Source organism: Dreissena polymorpha, chromosome 13 (genome assembly GCF_020536995.1).
Source record: "Dreissena polymorpha isolate Duluth1 chromosome 13, UMN_Dpol_1.0, whole genome shotgun sequence".
Classification (NCBI taxonomy): domain Eukaryota; kingdom Metazoa; phylum Mollusca; class Bivalvia; order Myida; family Dreissenidae; genus Dreissena; species Dreissena polymorpha.
In genome coordinates this window covers 14,126,890-14,142,571 of record NC_068367.1, presented here as the reverse complement: position 1 = coordinate 14,142,571, position 15,682 = coordinate 14,126,890, and the positions used below count along the sequence as shown (strand labels likewise).

Below are 15,682 nucleotides of genomic sequence, written 5' to 3'. Positions count from 1 at the left end.
GACCCGATTCAGTACTTTTTTCAGTCAATAAACTTCCTTTATGTTAAAGGGCGGGTTTTTTTTTTCTCAAATCATTCAAGTTACATTTACGCTAAACGCCTATACACAGGTAATTTTCAAAAATAAGCAATTGTATGACAAACAGTTAATTGTTTATAATTATGTTTTATATATTCAGTTTAAGATTTGTCTGAATAAGATCATTTTTAAATTATTTAAACTCGTCAACGGTGAAATTTCTCGAAACAATTTAAGCTAACGTTTGACTACTCATCTTATGTTGCATTTTTGTTTTCCCATGTGATGAATACAGACCTCGACTCCAGGTTCTCTCTGGTATAGGCGACTATGTCAACGCTGTTAGTATTGACGTATGTACCTAAGCTTTACACACAAATCAATTATTTGCGCCGTAACAATACTATAGTAATTAATAACCCTCTACCATGGTAACAGTAAGGGACTATTGATTTACTCCTTGTCAATTAACAATTAAATGTCAGCCTTTAAAGTATGTCAATATATATGGGCTGTGAAAAGTGGGTTTAATGAATGTGCGTTACGTATCAGGGACGGCACTTTCCGCCTAAACTTTATTTTTGTTAAGAAGAAACTTTCTTTAAACGAAAAATATCATGAAATCGGATAGTGTGTCTCTGATTAGCCTCTGCGGACTGTACTGGCTAATATGGGACGGCACTTTACGCAGATGCTTTGAATCCCCTTTTCACAGAGCACGGCCCATATACAGAAAAAAACGTATAAACGCATATTATCCACACCATATATGGCTCCAATAGATTACTCTACACCGGTCGCAAATTTTTAACACCATTCATGGCTTCAATGGATTACTCTACATCGGACGCGATGGAGAACAAGGAGGAAGACTGTCTGCCATAGAGGATAAAGAGTCTGACGATGGGACGATTTCGCAGACATTATCATAAGAACTCGTTATGGGAATATAGGGCTTAATGCATATGCGTTAAGTGTCGTCCCGGATAAGCCTGTGCAGTTCGAAAATCTAATCATGGTCAACACTTTCATGGCTTTTTGTTTAAAAGAAGTCTCTTATCTGCGAAAATCTTTTAGAGACGGAACGTTTCGTTCCTGTTAAGCTTTTGCGGACTTCACAGACTAATCTGGGACGTCACATTACGCGCGTGCATATAGCCCAGTTTTAAACCCGAACGAGACTCATTATAAATCTAGAACAATGCACAACTTTACATGCATTATAATTGTATATGCCGTATAAAAACAATTATGTACACGCTTCTACAATATCACTATTACCATTTACATATATTCGTGAGCAAATATATAACATTATTGATTATCATTTATCCAAATGATTGGATGGATTCTTAGTAAATGCACTTGTTGGGAAAATAAATGTGTACATTGTGCAAATAAATTATCTAATAAAATGCTATATAACAACATAAACACGAAAGGAAACAAGAGATGTGTTTGTCAGAAACACAATGCCCACTACTGCGCCGCTTTGAAGCCATATATTTAACCTTGAAGGATGGACCTTGACCTTTCACCACTCAAAATGTGCAGCTCCATGAGATACACATGCATGCAAAATATCAAGTTGATATCTTCAATATTGCAAAAGTTATGGGCAATGTTAAAGTTTTCGGACGGACGGACGGACGGACGGACAGACGGACGGACTGACGGACAGTTCAACTGCTATATGCCACCCTGCCGGGGCATAAAAGTAAATATAAATATCAGGATACGCATTGCTTCATCTAAACTACATTTGACTAATCATAGCATATATTGTTAGCAAATTAATTGGACTTGATAACAGAAAAAAATACTTAACGATTAATTTTAAGTTACCGGTAAACTTAGTGAGCGATACATGCATATGATGATCGTATCGTGCACAACTGTTTTATCGGTGACTTCGCTGTTCAAACAAAGAACGTTGCACATATTCAATTTTGTAACTTTACAATTTTCCATTCTGGGATTAATTGACGTTCCGAGTAATGTTTGGTTTCTCAGTAAGAACTAAATAATAATAAAGTATAATAATAAGATAACACGAGTACTGAACTGCTATGTTTTTAGCTGTAAATGAGAACGCATCTAATATGCCAAAACGCTTTAATAATTATGTTTTGACATATAAACCACACACCAAATCCAGTGACGGGGCGGTTTTTAAGGTTTTTGTTCCCATTAGGTCAGAATGACAATTCTCCAACAGTGTGCACATATTTCAACATTAACAGACCGCTTTACATAATGTAGCCTAATAACGCTAGTGGCTTTGATAAATTCATAATATATTGACCGTGCTATGTGGAAAATGAGTTCAATGCATGTGCGTAAAGTGTCGTCCCAGATTAGCCTGTGCATTCAGGGACGACACTTGTCCCAGATTAGCCTGTGCAATCAGGGACGACACTAATCAGGGACGACACTAATCAGGGACGACACTAATCAGGGACGACACTATTCAGGGACGACACAATTCAGAGACGACACTTTCGGTTTGTATGATATTGCTTGTTTCAAAAAAGTCTCTTCTCAGCAAAAATCCAGTTTAGGCGGAAAAAGTCGGCACTGCACAGGCTAATCTGGGACGACACTTTACGCACATGCATTTCACCCCATTTTCACAGAGTAAGACTCAGACGTTTTCTTTTTTGAGTCAGCTTCAGTCGAAATTTATAAAAGTGCAATACGGTTCAAAGACGAAATGAGAATTTTTGTTGTTTTCGTTATAGGGTTGTTACAATACGTAGAATGCATTTACATTGAATCAAAAGTATCAAAACCATCACATCACAGATGACCGCGTGGTTATGGCGGTAGCTTTGTAATCGTAAGATCATAACGTCTGTGCTTGTGGAAAAGATGCTATCAACTGTTCTTTTTTATTTTCTTTCTAATAATCTCATCTTGTTATATGCCGGAGCCTTTTACTTCAAAATTTTACATGTATCAATTTTAAACGTTATATGACGATTTTTAAAAAATCTCAAAATCTGCGAACAAATCCCTTTAAAGCTTGCAGAAGAAAAATGGCGCGCTTTGAGATTCTCACTTTTTGCGACATAATTTCGGATCAAAATTCAAGGTCATCCTTTTAAAACTTCAGTTTCGGTAAGTTTTCCGAGTAGAACTGGGAGTACCAACGCCTGTGCCGCGCAATGAGGCTGTCTTCAGTAGACTTCGCGAACACAGGTTTGCCCGCGTACTTTTTATTATTCCAAATCATGATGTCTCGCTCAACCTGAAACCCAAAACAATATTCAAGTAAACATTTTTGAACCACGCTATGGGAAAATAGAGCTCAATGCATATGCGTGAAGTGTCGTCCCAGATTAGCCTAAGCCATCCGCACATACCAATCAGGGACGACACTTTCATTAACTGGCGTTTCGTTTAGGAGAGACTTTCTTTCAATTATTATTTCATAAATGTGGACAGTGGCGTATCTCGTTAGCCTGTTCGGACTGCACAAGCTAAACTGGGACGACAATTTGTTAAAAGCAGTAAGTTCAGTCTTCCAGAGCGCGGCTTATATGAGTCACGTTTTGAGAAAACCGGGCATAATGCATGTGCGTAAAGTGTCGTCCCAGATTAGCCTGTGTAGTCCGCACAGGCTAATCAGGGACGACACTTTCCACTTTTACTAGATTTTCGGTAAAAAAGGACTTCCTTTAAACGAAAAATACCATTAAAGCGGAAAGTGTCGTCCCTGATTAGCCTGTGCAGTTTGAACATACATTATGCCCGGTTTTCTCAGAACAAGGCTCATATGTATTAGACGATCAATATTGCATATGAACCGTCCTCTGTGAATAAGGGGTCCGCACAGGCTAATCAAGGACGACACTTTCCGCTTTTATGATATTTTTCGTGTAAGAAAGTCTCTTCTTACCAAAAATCAAGTTTAGGCAGAAAGGGTTGTCCCAGATTAGCCTGTGCGGACTTCACAGGCGAATCGTGGACGACACGTTACGCACATGCATTAAACCCCATAAAAAATAGTTTTCTTCCCATAAATTAAAAGAAACATTACATTGTGCATGGAAAACGTGTTCTAAATATAACTACATTATCACATAGCTTGGCTCATATAAACATGATAAATGCCACAAACCAACTGCGTTATAAAATATACGTAGCCGACGAGGACGTAATGTTGTGTCACTATCCTTTTAAAGTTTCCGCATATACATTAATCAATATGATTCATGTGCTGATTAATTTGTTAAACAAAAATCATGTTCGGTCAACGCTTTTGTGATCAATTGAACTAATTGTGCAAAATCATGAACAGGTCTTTTGAAAACCATCGGTGCATGGTCTCGGGGTATTTGACTTCCGATAAGACACAAAATGGAGAGTGAGTTTTAAAGTTTGTGTATTTACATAATACCTATACGGGGACAACGAAACACCTGTAAGTCATTCCTGATGTAAACTCTTTATTATCTGATTTCTCAGAATCATGAAACATATAATTCCCATTTCCATTATTTCGATTTCTTATATCCACGTGCTCAGTTTTTTCGGCGTAAGCTGCATAAGCCAGCTTTTCACCTTAGCCTGACCTTTGTAAGTGTCCAATAACATTCCAATAAAATTTCCCGCGGCTAGGTACGAATGAATACACTTCATTTATTCCATTGGCTGATTTGAGTATACCACCAGAACATTGGAAACATATCCGCGTCTTTGTAACACTGTTTTACTGTATGAAACAATTTTATCTCGAATGAAAAGGCTTAATAGATAGAACAGTTTTACACTCAATTCTCGACATCAATACAGTTTGTGCGTACACCTTTTATTTTCAGAGTATTACCAGCGCAAGAGCGTTTATACTTAAAAGGCTATGTTCTCATATTTAGTACTTACTTCCTTATTCCTGTCAACATGTTAACATGTAAAAGTATAAAGAGCAATGGAAGCGAGACCTCACTTTAAAGCATTGCATTTCAACCCGCGAGGTATATCGTGTTAATTCGCGGACATTCAGAGTTTATATACAGGTCATCACCGGAGTTGGCGGCCAGTAAAATAATCGTTATATAATAAAGACGCTATCCGTGAACTAGGTGACCTGGAATTTTCTTTAGACCAGAAATATGTTAAATGAAGATATTCAGCAATATAATTATGGTATGTAAATAATAGATTCTTAATGTGTTTTCAACAATACAATGATAAATATTATTGTTGATAAATTTAACAATAATTATTCGTCCATATTGCCTAATGTACTAAAGTGATATTATGAGCATGTAACAGTTTATAGGTGTCTATCGCAACCGTTGATTATTTTTGATGTTTCTACTTCATATACACTTATATTAATTAATGCAGCATCATCATACTAAAACAATATACCAGAAAGAGAAAAATAATGCATTTGAATATCAACCGTACTTTCGTTTGACAACTGATCATGCGTTTACGAGTTGAACCTAAATTTAGTTTTAGTGCAGATTTGTTCATACGACACAAAGACACGAAATTGTTTTACGGATCATTTCAGCTTACAGGACTGGGTGGGTCACGTAAGAATATCGAATATAAAATATATTTTTATAAACAACTGGTAGCAAGGTGAGTTGCAGATAATTAATCAGTAACCACATTTTAACTAACTATTTTGACCTGTTAATTCTTTTCAGCTCAATTCAACAGTGCAAAATGCCCATAATATCACTTTAAGCATTAGCACGATGATAATTGATACTGTTAATAATCGAATCAAATAGCAATGCCCGACAAACCACTAAAACAGGTTTGTTCGAAGAACGCGCCTATAAATACGGATACTTCTCGTGTGGCCGGTTGACTCATATGTTTAAATTTCACTTCCATTCTTCTTTTGGTTTTCTGTTTTGTATCTATACGTTTATGACCAGCAATATGTTATAATGTAAAATAAGCCGCGAAAACTCCCCGTAACATCCCGTACTGCGTGTGATGCAGCTAAGAATTGCACAGAAAAAGACATTCGCTATCCTTGATCTCATTCATTAAACTATTTACGCCGTATATCTTTTTTAAAGATATTTCTTGTTTCCAATGTAACCCAATTACAAACTTGACCAATATGTCATCAGGACAAATGTTCTGACCAAGATCCATTCCAAATGGGAAATAAATTATATTCGCGAGGAAAACTTTGACTTTTTACGACGGACGACGCACGACGGACAAAATGCAATCGCACAAGCTCATAATAAGCACGTTATGCTCAGTTGATATTAAAATGTTAAGTAATAAAAAATGAAGAGCGAACAAAACTCAACGTCAATGGCACAACTGTTAAATGACATTCAGCCATACCTGACCTGATAAAAGATTGAACGTACAGGTACTTATTTCAACACCATCACACGTCAACATTTTTCAAAAGAAACCGAAGAGAGTGTAACTTGTTCACGTTTTTCAAAGACAAAATCAAAGATTGCATATCATAAAAGCACACAGCATATTTTATTAATTCTTCCTCATATTAGGCATGAACGTTAGTGCTGACAAGAGAAGCACAATCTAGAATGATTTGATACGATCTCATGATAATAAAACGTCTTTCTGCTATTTAGACAAAAGGCGAACCAAAATATAAACAAAAGCCATGATGGTCTCTTAAGCGCTAACCTGAGTACAAAGTTCACCAATTGTCAGAGATATAAAGTGGTGACCTAATTGTTGGTTGCATGTTAATCATAATCAAACTTGGCCTATATACAGTGAAAATAAACATTCTGACAAAGTTTCATCGTTATTAAGTTGTAAATGTGGATACTATAGTGGGCAAACGTGTTTTTAATAAGATTTCAACTAGTCTCCAAGTTTTGGACGCACCTGACCCAGATTCGACAAAGACATAGATATTGTCGAGATAAACATTCCAACTAAGCTTCTATAATGGTAACTTTGTTTTCTCATATGTGACCGGTCACCTAGTTTTGGGACGCACATGCCATTCGAAATCGGCCTAGGTGTTGTCAAGATTAAAACATTTACTACGTTAAACAAATATTTGATAAAAAAATAGGGTCTCTAGAATGTTAAAGAGCTAGAAGACTGCAAACCGCTAGACGCACTGTATTTGACGACAGACGCCGCAAACAAGCGTCGATTTGAATGAACACGGACAAAGTTGTCAGTAAAATAATGATGATGATGATGATGATGATGATGATGATGATGATGATGATGATGATGATAAAAAAGAATAAATTCGGACTGAGAAAAAAAAATTGGTTACCTGCACGCATTCGGCATACAGGAAGAACTTTGAGATGCAGTTTGGTACCGCCCAGTTCATGTAGATGCTGTGGGCGAGCTTCTGAAGCATGGGCTCCACGGGGGTCAAGGACTGGATGAATACGCCCGTGCCGAAGAAGCTTTCGAACTTCAGGTAAACGATGCCAGGACCAACCTGAAGAAAAAAGCAATGAAGTTGTTTGTGAATACTTCGAGCATATAACTTACTTTTAAACTTCATTTACACGATTTCGGGACCTATAATGAGACAACAATGATAAACATAAATATAATATTTGTTTTTTATAAGTAGCCCCTTTGATTCTGTATTATTCATGAATGTTTGTGTAATTAATGCTCATATTGGGATGTTGTGCATGAACTGAGCTTAAATTATATAAATTAAAAACGTGAATAACAGACAAAAGCATGCGGTTCTTCGTGAATATTCCAGCATACGACTACATAAAATCCAGCGATGTTGTGCAGAGATGGGAACTGATATATAGCATCAAGGGATAAAGGCTGAAAACGGAAAGCTTTTTATCGTAACTGTGGGGCAAGTTAAACTTAATTCAAATGCTAGTTAAACACTAGTTCAATAAAAGTCATTCCTCGTCTGATCTGTAAAAATCTGATCTGTCTTTATGATTACAATTTTGTTGGGATTTATAACCAACCGTCAAACAGCACTACGGTCAAAGGCCAGTAACCCGCGACACATAATTCGTAGTGCAACATAGAGTTTGTGCTCTTGTTTTACTGCAACGTTTTAATTGCTGCAATATACAATTACACTTAGTTCAAATTATAAAAGTTCCTGACACATAAATAACAAATAGAAAAGGGTTTTAAACTGAATATTGTAATTCCGCAGTTAAAGTTGGCGTTCTACACTACAATCACATCGGCATCAAAGTTTTAAATACTAACAGTGTGTACAGTACTTCACAATTTACTCAAAGGGTCAGTGGTTCGAGCCCGGTTGATGCAAAAAATGCATGAAACAATTTGTGAAAAGGTCCCTTTAAATAAAAATTTTCTGCATTTCATGTTTGTATGAACTGTCGGGAATATTAATTTATGCATAAACGCCGTCAAACACCGATGACATTCCGAAAAAAAGTTTTTAAATGAAACAAGGGAAGAAACAAATTATATTTAAATCGGAAAATGTTCAATACCTGAAAAGCGTGCACGTTCAGGAAAACGAAAGGCAGACTGATGCCGAAGAACTTGAGGTCGTGAGTCAGTTTCAGCGAGCCCACGTGCTCGTCGGGTGCCGGAGGTTGATTCCAGGAGGCGGTCCATTTATGCTGGCCCCATGACAGGTACTTGTTCCACATGGAGGCCAGGTCTATGCCGGCGGCGATGAAGGGCTTGTGCACCTGCGCCAGATGAGCGACATCGGCGCCATTTTCCGGGAGTTCCTGTTGGCAGATGGAATATGGAAAGTGAAAGTTTAGTTAATGTATTGCGATATACGTTTTTTTTAAACGAAACATTTCATGAACAATGTTGTCCCAGATGAGCCTGTGCGTACTGCATATGCTAATTTTGTACGGCACGATACGAACAAGCATAAAGCCCTGTAGCGTAATTACGTATCGTTCGTGGAAAACACACAGTAACAACCAAAGTTCATTTCTGTTTTCATCGAGATTTATTTCTGTTAAATAATTTCTAACACAACGCTTCTAATGTTCATAAATTACGATTTTACAGCGTGGCGGCATATTTAACCGCAGAATGAATTTCTTACAACAACCACACAGCACTTTATTCTCAGGAAAATAAACATAAAATTTAGATATGTCTTATCCCATTCTTGGTTGGTTAACTGTTCTCTTCCTCCGATTTTTTAAACCCACCCCTTCGAATAACCCTTGTTGATTGGATGGATCGCTTATGCACCTACCACATGTCACAACAGAAAAGTGCAATATACAAGTATCACTCTGGGAACAGGAGACCTCATTTCATTTGCATACTTGATCATACCAACTGATGCTCTCTATGGACAACCCACATTGGTTATTTGAAACCTAACACTTCTATAATGATTATACAAACCCCGATACACATTCGATACACTTTCAATCCGAACTTGTATCATTATGTATCTTTGGAAATTGGAATTACCCTTATATAATTATCATATCTGAATTATGTATTGGTTTGAAGTAATGTTTACCTACGAGCCAAATTGTTAATCTAGGACTTAGACCATGTCAACAGATGTTCCCGATAATTGAAATACATTGGAGAAATGAAACCATACTTTCATAATCAATTTTTCAAACTTCAATACATACCCCATCCGAAGACATCTGCTATGTTAATTCCTAAATACCCGCAACATACAGCTACTTTACAAGATGAACTCTCAAATAGTTTGATCACTTTAAACGTTTAACTTATGTTCACATATGAGATAGAAATATTGATGTAAATAACCTTTCAACATTTTCTTACATATTAGTAATTATAACAGTTACTAATTAATTACTCAAACATATTATTAAAATATTTCCCTATTATTAAATATATCTGTTCTTAAATTTCTATCATAAGAATAAACAATATGCATTGACCGTTATGTCACAGTCCCATTGTTCCAGATCGAGACATACACACATTTATATAATGCACTTAAATTTAGTAGGGAGATAAGATGATTGACATATTCAGTTCTGTGATGTTTTCTGTCGCCAGATGTTTACATGTTCTGTGATGTTTTCTGTCGCCAGATGCTTACATGTTCTGTGATGTTTTCTGTCGCCAGATGTTTACATGTTCTGTGATGTTTTCTGTCGCCAGATGTTTACATGGTCTGTGATGTTTTCTGTCGCCAGATGTTTACATGATCTGTGATGTTTTCTGTCGCCAGATGTTTACATGTTCTGTGATGTTTTCTGTTGCCAGATGTTTACATTTTCTGTGATGTTTTTTTGTCGCCAGATGTTTACATGTTATGTGATGTTTTCTGTCGCCAGATGTTTACGTACATGTAAAGTTCAGTTTTTGACATTTCAATACACAATGTAGCATACGTATCCGTATGTAAGTTGAATAGTGGTACACGTGTCTACTTTACAAAGTGTAAGAACCGACAATATGGTTAAGCTACAGCGGCCCCTAATCGGAGTCTATGTCATAATAAAGTTGACAAGAAGGTATAAATGTATTATTAAAAGATTACAAGATGGCTGCACTCATTTTATAAAGCATGCCATTTGAATGGGCCTTCTTTCGGCCGATGGATGCTCACAATCGAAATTCTCTTTATAATTGTACATAATTATAATGTTCGTATGTGTTCTATTCTATTGTACTTGTGGTAACGCTTTTATTTATTTATTTTTATTTGCATGAATCGGATTATATGATTACGTTAATTAATTAATTGGATTGCCTTGCATAAAATCGTGGCTTTGCCTCGGTGAACTTGTTGGTGGCAGACCCATAACATTCAAGCTAAAATGTAAATCGTATAAACTACATCGATAACAAACACGCAGAAAGTATACGTTCCGCTCATTAGTTTGCACTCAATACCGCCGCATCGTATGAAGTACGTGTATTATTATTAAAATATTATTGTTTTGTAAAGAAAAAACCCAACTAGAATCTTACAACAGCAAAATTGTTATTTGTGAAAACGAATGGACATACTACAGGGACTCAAGTTATATTATCTTTATACATGTTTTTCTGTAACATGTGCTAATGCGGCTTGATTGTCGTCATTATCGGCTCGGGTACTACTAAAATGTACCCCCGATACGGTAAATATACTGAAACGTACCCGGGAGTTCTAACGCTTATTTGGTCGCTGTCGGCTAATTTTGTCAAATTAATTATTTCCATATGTATGTCATTATTCTGTAAACAATCCTCTATATTATCGAAACGCCTACTCAAAAAAGCATGTTTAGGCAGGTATTGTTCAATGAGATTTGTTTTCGTATTCCGTAGCACGTTTAACGGCGTCGAAATTTTGGCGGGAATAACGCTCGGGTGCAGTTTAAATTCAGCCGGGTACGTGTTAGTATATTTTCCGTACCCGAGGTACATTTAAGTATACTAAAGAGTACCCGGGTGCATTTAAGTAGTACCCTTGCCGACAATGACCGATCGAGCGATAATGCGTGGCTGCCAGGTCGACACTGCATACATAACTGAGCGCGCATTTTTAAATGTACAGGTACATGCCCGCATGCGTATACAGCAGAGGCGTATTTAGGTGGGGGGCTAGGGGGCTAAAGCCCCCCCCCCCCAGCTGGCTGGCTAGAAACGATTTTTAATAAAAATGAGCCCCTTACAGTTTCAATCCACTTGTGTATTTCCTGTCATATGTCCCTTATAAAGCCATAAACAGCTGTCGTTTTGTGTGATTAGCCCCCAGGCATGTGTACAGACGATCAAACCTTCGTCAGCTAAAGTGAACGCTTCATTGACTGTAAGTAATAAACTGCGCTATTTGATTGGCTAAAGAAGATACATTCAACTAATGAAATTCATCCATACATTTAGCTATAGATAAATGCTTACAAATGGCTGCCGCATAAGACTTGTGAAAAACAATATTTCAATTTGTAGCAATTAAAGAGTTTAGACGAACACAATGGACAATCATTATTTTTTTCGGTAATTTCTTTGATGAATTTAGTTGGTATTAGCTCTTTAGAGTGATAATCCTTTTGAGTAACAAGTTATTGCCAGTGAAATTAAACTGCACACTCAAAGCGGGTATATACGAATTTGTCAAATATTTATGAATTTATATAAATGTGTAAAAAACTTATCATATATATATATATATCAATATAAATTAAAATAAAAGTTAAGAAGAACATGTGTCGATGTGAATCTAAACTTAGTTTAACGGTTTATTTGAGTTCCTGCAAAGATATCTATTCATACGACACACGAACACTAACTCCAATCCTAATACAAAGACGAATGCGTCGGTTAATGTAGGAAAATATGTACGTCACAATCGGCTCGGGGCGCTAATTTGTCTTTGCTGCATTTTATGAAATTCGGCTTAAATGTTTAATTTTTCTTGCCTATTTTGTGTTATTGTAACATATTTTATAAATATATTACAATTAAACACATATAAAAGATCGTATGTACCTGCTTTAATGAATGCTTTTTTTTGTTTTGATTTGGTTATTTTACAAATCGGGCTTACTGCTTTGATGTTCTTCCATAGTTTTTAAAATTAAAAAAGACTCAAAAATGAAGAATTACTTTGCTATATGAAACTAAATCATTTTCTTAAAGCGTGACAACATCGAGGCAGCAACACCCGAATTAAACTTCACAAGAAACCTAACGACTCCCTTTGTTGACACTTTTGTGAACGAAATGGACACCCAATTCAGTGATTTGCAGACTAAGGCAGCCATGGGATTGAAGTTTATACCTGAACAAATGTGCTCCTCACCCGTCAGTGCTGGTGACCTTGAATGGTTCAATGATGATCTCCCTTCCCCTCAGTCCCTCCCTGCCGAGTTGCACTTTATAGGGCAGGCTAGGTGGAAAGGTGTACCCAACCCACCTACTTCCCTTCAGGGCTCTGTTGCACATTGTGATTCCCAGCTGTACCCCACCATTTACACTGTTTTGTCCATATCATGTGTGTTCCCTGTCACATCATGCGAGTGTGAAAGGAGTATCAGTGCCCAAGGACTTGTTAAGACAAAACTAAGATCATCAATGGGTCAGGACAGGTTGTCCGCTGTGTGCCTGCTTTCCATTCATAGGGACATGGACATAAACTTTTTAATGTTGTACCTAAGTTGACCAGGTAGGATATCCAACAAGGTTAAAAAGGAGGTCCACCCATCTAACTCCGTTAAAAAAAGTTATAGATAAAGATAATGTCTCCCACCACTTTAGTGGTTTGAGAGACATTTGATTTACCCCTGTGTGTCTGTCTGTCCGTGTGTCTGTCACACTTGGTGTGTGAACTCAAGTTTTTATTTGTTTCACATGCACTTTTATCATGCAAAATGCGGATTAGATAGCAGGAAATCGCCTCATTTCAAGGTGCCATTTCAAAAAAAAATTCGACGAAGGAAGGGGACACCCCTCCCGCACCCTCCCCTGTTGAGCCCCCCCTCTGAACATTTTCTGGATACGCCTCTGAACAGTAATGATCGAGAGTTTGTCCCATTACCTTATCTTATTTAATTAGTTAACTTACGAAATATTTGACGAATTCTGAAATATAGAGCTATTAGAGCTACAAGCTCAAGCTTCGTTATTGTACTAAAATATTCCATTTATTATCACATTACGCTTTGGTGAAGGTGGGATTTAGTGTGTGTGTGTGCAAAACCTACTTACTATATTAAGGTATTTTGTAATATTATTATGTTTATGCAATTAAATTATGTTCTGTTCTGTGTTTTGGAGTGGATGGGGTAGGTTGGGGTAGGGGGGCAAAATAGTACCCGGACGTAACTTCACCTGTCAGATAAAGTGACAACCAACCAAACTCTCATTTGTTAAAAGTGGACATTGAACCAAAGTCTTCGCGGTGAGAATCGCGTTTTACACGTTTCTGTTGTGCAAACAGGACATCCAGTGTGAATATCGGTCTAGCCCGTATTCAGCAACACATTTTAAGACTTAAAAATAAATAATACACTCAGAATCAGTGAAAAAATACACCCAGCATTTAAATTCATACAGGCTTAACCTTACTATAATTCTTTTAACATTTTTGTCTTAATGACGAATGAAATAGATCGTATTGGTTAACTCAAGTTTGACTCAGAATGATTTTTAATATGCCAATTAACATAATATTCTTAATCATTTAAAATAAGTCTAAGAACTGTTTGGCAAATACGGGATGTGACAATCCATCCCCCAGACGTACCTCGATGTGATAGTTGATGTAGTGCTCGGTGCGGCCCTTGTACTGCCACGTGCCGGAAGTGATATCCTGGAGCTCCACCGGGGTCCAGCTGGGCTCCGCTCCTTCCGCGTGGTGCCACAGGTAGACCCAGCCGTTCAGCTCCATCGTCGTGTATGACGTCACCTTGGCCACTGCAGGTACTGCAACGAGCATAACGATGGATTTTACAAAAGTTCATGACAAACAGGCGCTAGTGATACTTTAACTGGCCCATTCAAGAATCGTTGTACTGTCTATAAAGCTTTAGTTTACAAATACTCAAATAACATTGTTTGAGTCGTTTGTTATGGACATCTTATCAACTAGAATACAAACACAATGTAAATGGGTCAAATGAGAATAATTTGGTAATAAGTAGAAGAATTTGGAACAATGCCGTATAGCGTTGGGCCCCTGATGTTAATCAAGTAAACTAAACTACGCTCATACAAGCTTACAGTTAAATATGAGCGTGACTCTATGAACAGACAGTTTGATACATGTGCGAAAAGCTTCGTCCCAGATCAGCCTGTGAAGTCCGTACATGTCAATCAGGAACGACACTTACCGCTGTTATTGTATTGCTTGTTTAAATGAAATCCTTTCTGAACGAAATTCTCACCATAGCGGAAGGTGTTCTCGCTGATTAGCCTGTGCGGACTGCACAAGCTGCTCTGTAACGACACTTCACGCATATGCATTAAACCCCCGTTTCACAAAGCGATGCTCATATTTATTCCATTTGTACCGAGCGCTTCCGAACAATACGCAATAAAACATATTCCTTATAAACCGAACAGTAATACGTCCAAATGAAAATGAACATCACTTTCATTATATCTGATGGCATTTTAGCATGAATTGAATTATTTGTCTGTGGATGGTGACTTTATTTTATAAATAAAGTCGTATATCGTCATGCACTGAAACGAGTATTTTTTCCGTTATGACAGCTGTTTTGACATACAAGAACAATACAAAATATGAGCCTCGCTCTGGAAAAAAGGGCTAAATGCACGTATGTTAAGTTTCGTCCCAGATTGGCATGTGCAGTCCGCACATAATTATCAGGGACAAAGCTTTCTCTTTTATGTTTTATTCTTTAAAATGACTTATCTTTTTATGGAACTCCAGTTTAACTCATTTATGCCTAGCGTCTAGAAAAAGGCCTTGGCAAACAGCGTAGACCCAGATGCGGTGTCTCATCAGGGTCTTCGCTGTTTGCTTAAAGGAATTTCTGTAAGAAATATTCTAAATATAGAAATAAATACTAGACATCCCTAATTTTGAAAATAAATTGATTCAATTTAAAGCATGGGAGAGTCCACTATGCATAAATGGGTTAAGCTGAACGTCTCGTCGAAAGGTAGCCTGTGTAGTCCGCACATGCATTCGGTCAAGAGAGCGGTAATATCTCGGTCAAGAGAGCGGCAATATCTCGGTCAAGAGAGCGGTAATATCTCGGTCATAATGTGGTATTTATAACACGTGTTA

At 37.2% G+C, this 15,682-nt stretch overlaps 1 protein-coding gene across 1 annotated transcript; it reads right to left on the bottom strand.

Moving 5' to 3' along the window:
- Positions 1 to 1,224: 1,224 nt before the first annotated feature.
- Positions 1,225 to 14,985, bottom strand: LOC127856245 (cholesterol 7-desaturase nvd-like). The gene is made up of 5 exons (XM_052392338.1): positions 14,811 to 14,985; positions 14,171 to 14,349; positions 8,457 to 8,702; positions 7,274 to 7,447; positions 1,225 to 3,268 (listed from the first exon to the last, which is right to left on the bottom strand). Exons 1-5 carry the CDS (start codon positions 14,887 to 14,889, stop codon positions 3,122 to 3,124), a joined length of 825 nt encoding a protein of 274 aa, XP_052248298.1. The 5' UTR covers positions 14,890 to 14,985; the 3' UTR covers positions 1,225 to 3,121.
- Between the last annotated feature and the right edge of the window lie 697 nt (positions 14,986 to 15,682).

Bases quoted from the DNA above. Each gene is read 5' to 3' on its own strand.
- LOC127856245 (XM_052392338.1), bottom strand. From the start codon at position 14,889: ATGCATATGCGTGAAGTGTCGTTACAGAGCAGCTTGTGCAGTCCGCAC. The intron at 14,350-14,810 runs GTGAGAATTTCG...TGCTCGTTGCAG, and splicing joins CGAGAACACCTTCCGCTATG to TACCTGCAGTGGCCAAGGTG. The intron at 7,448-8,456 runs GTATTGAACATT...TTTTTTCTTCAG, and splicing joins TGAACGTGCACGCTTTTCAG to GTTGGTCCTGGCATCGTTTA.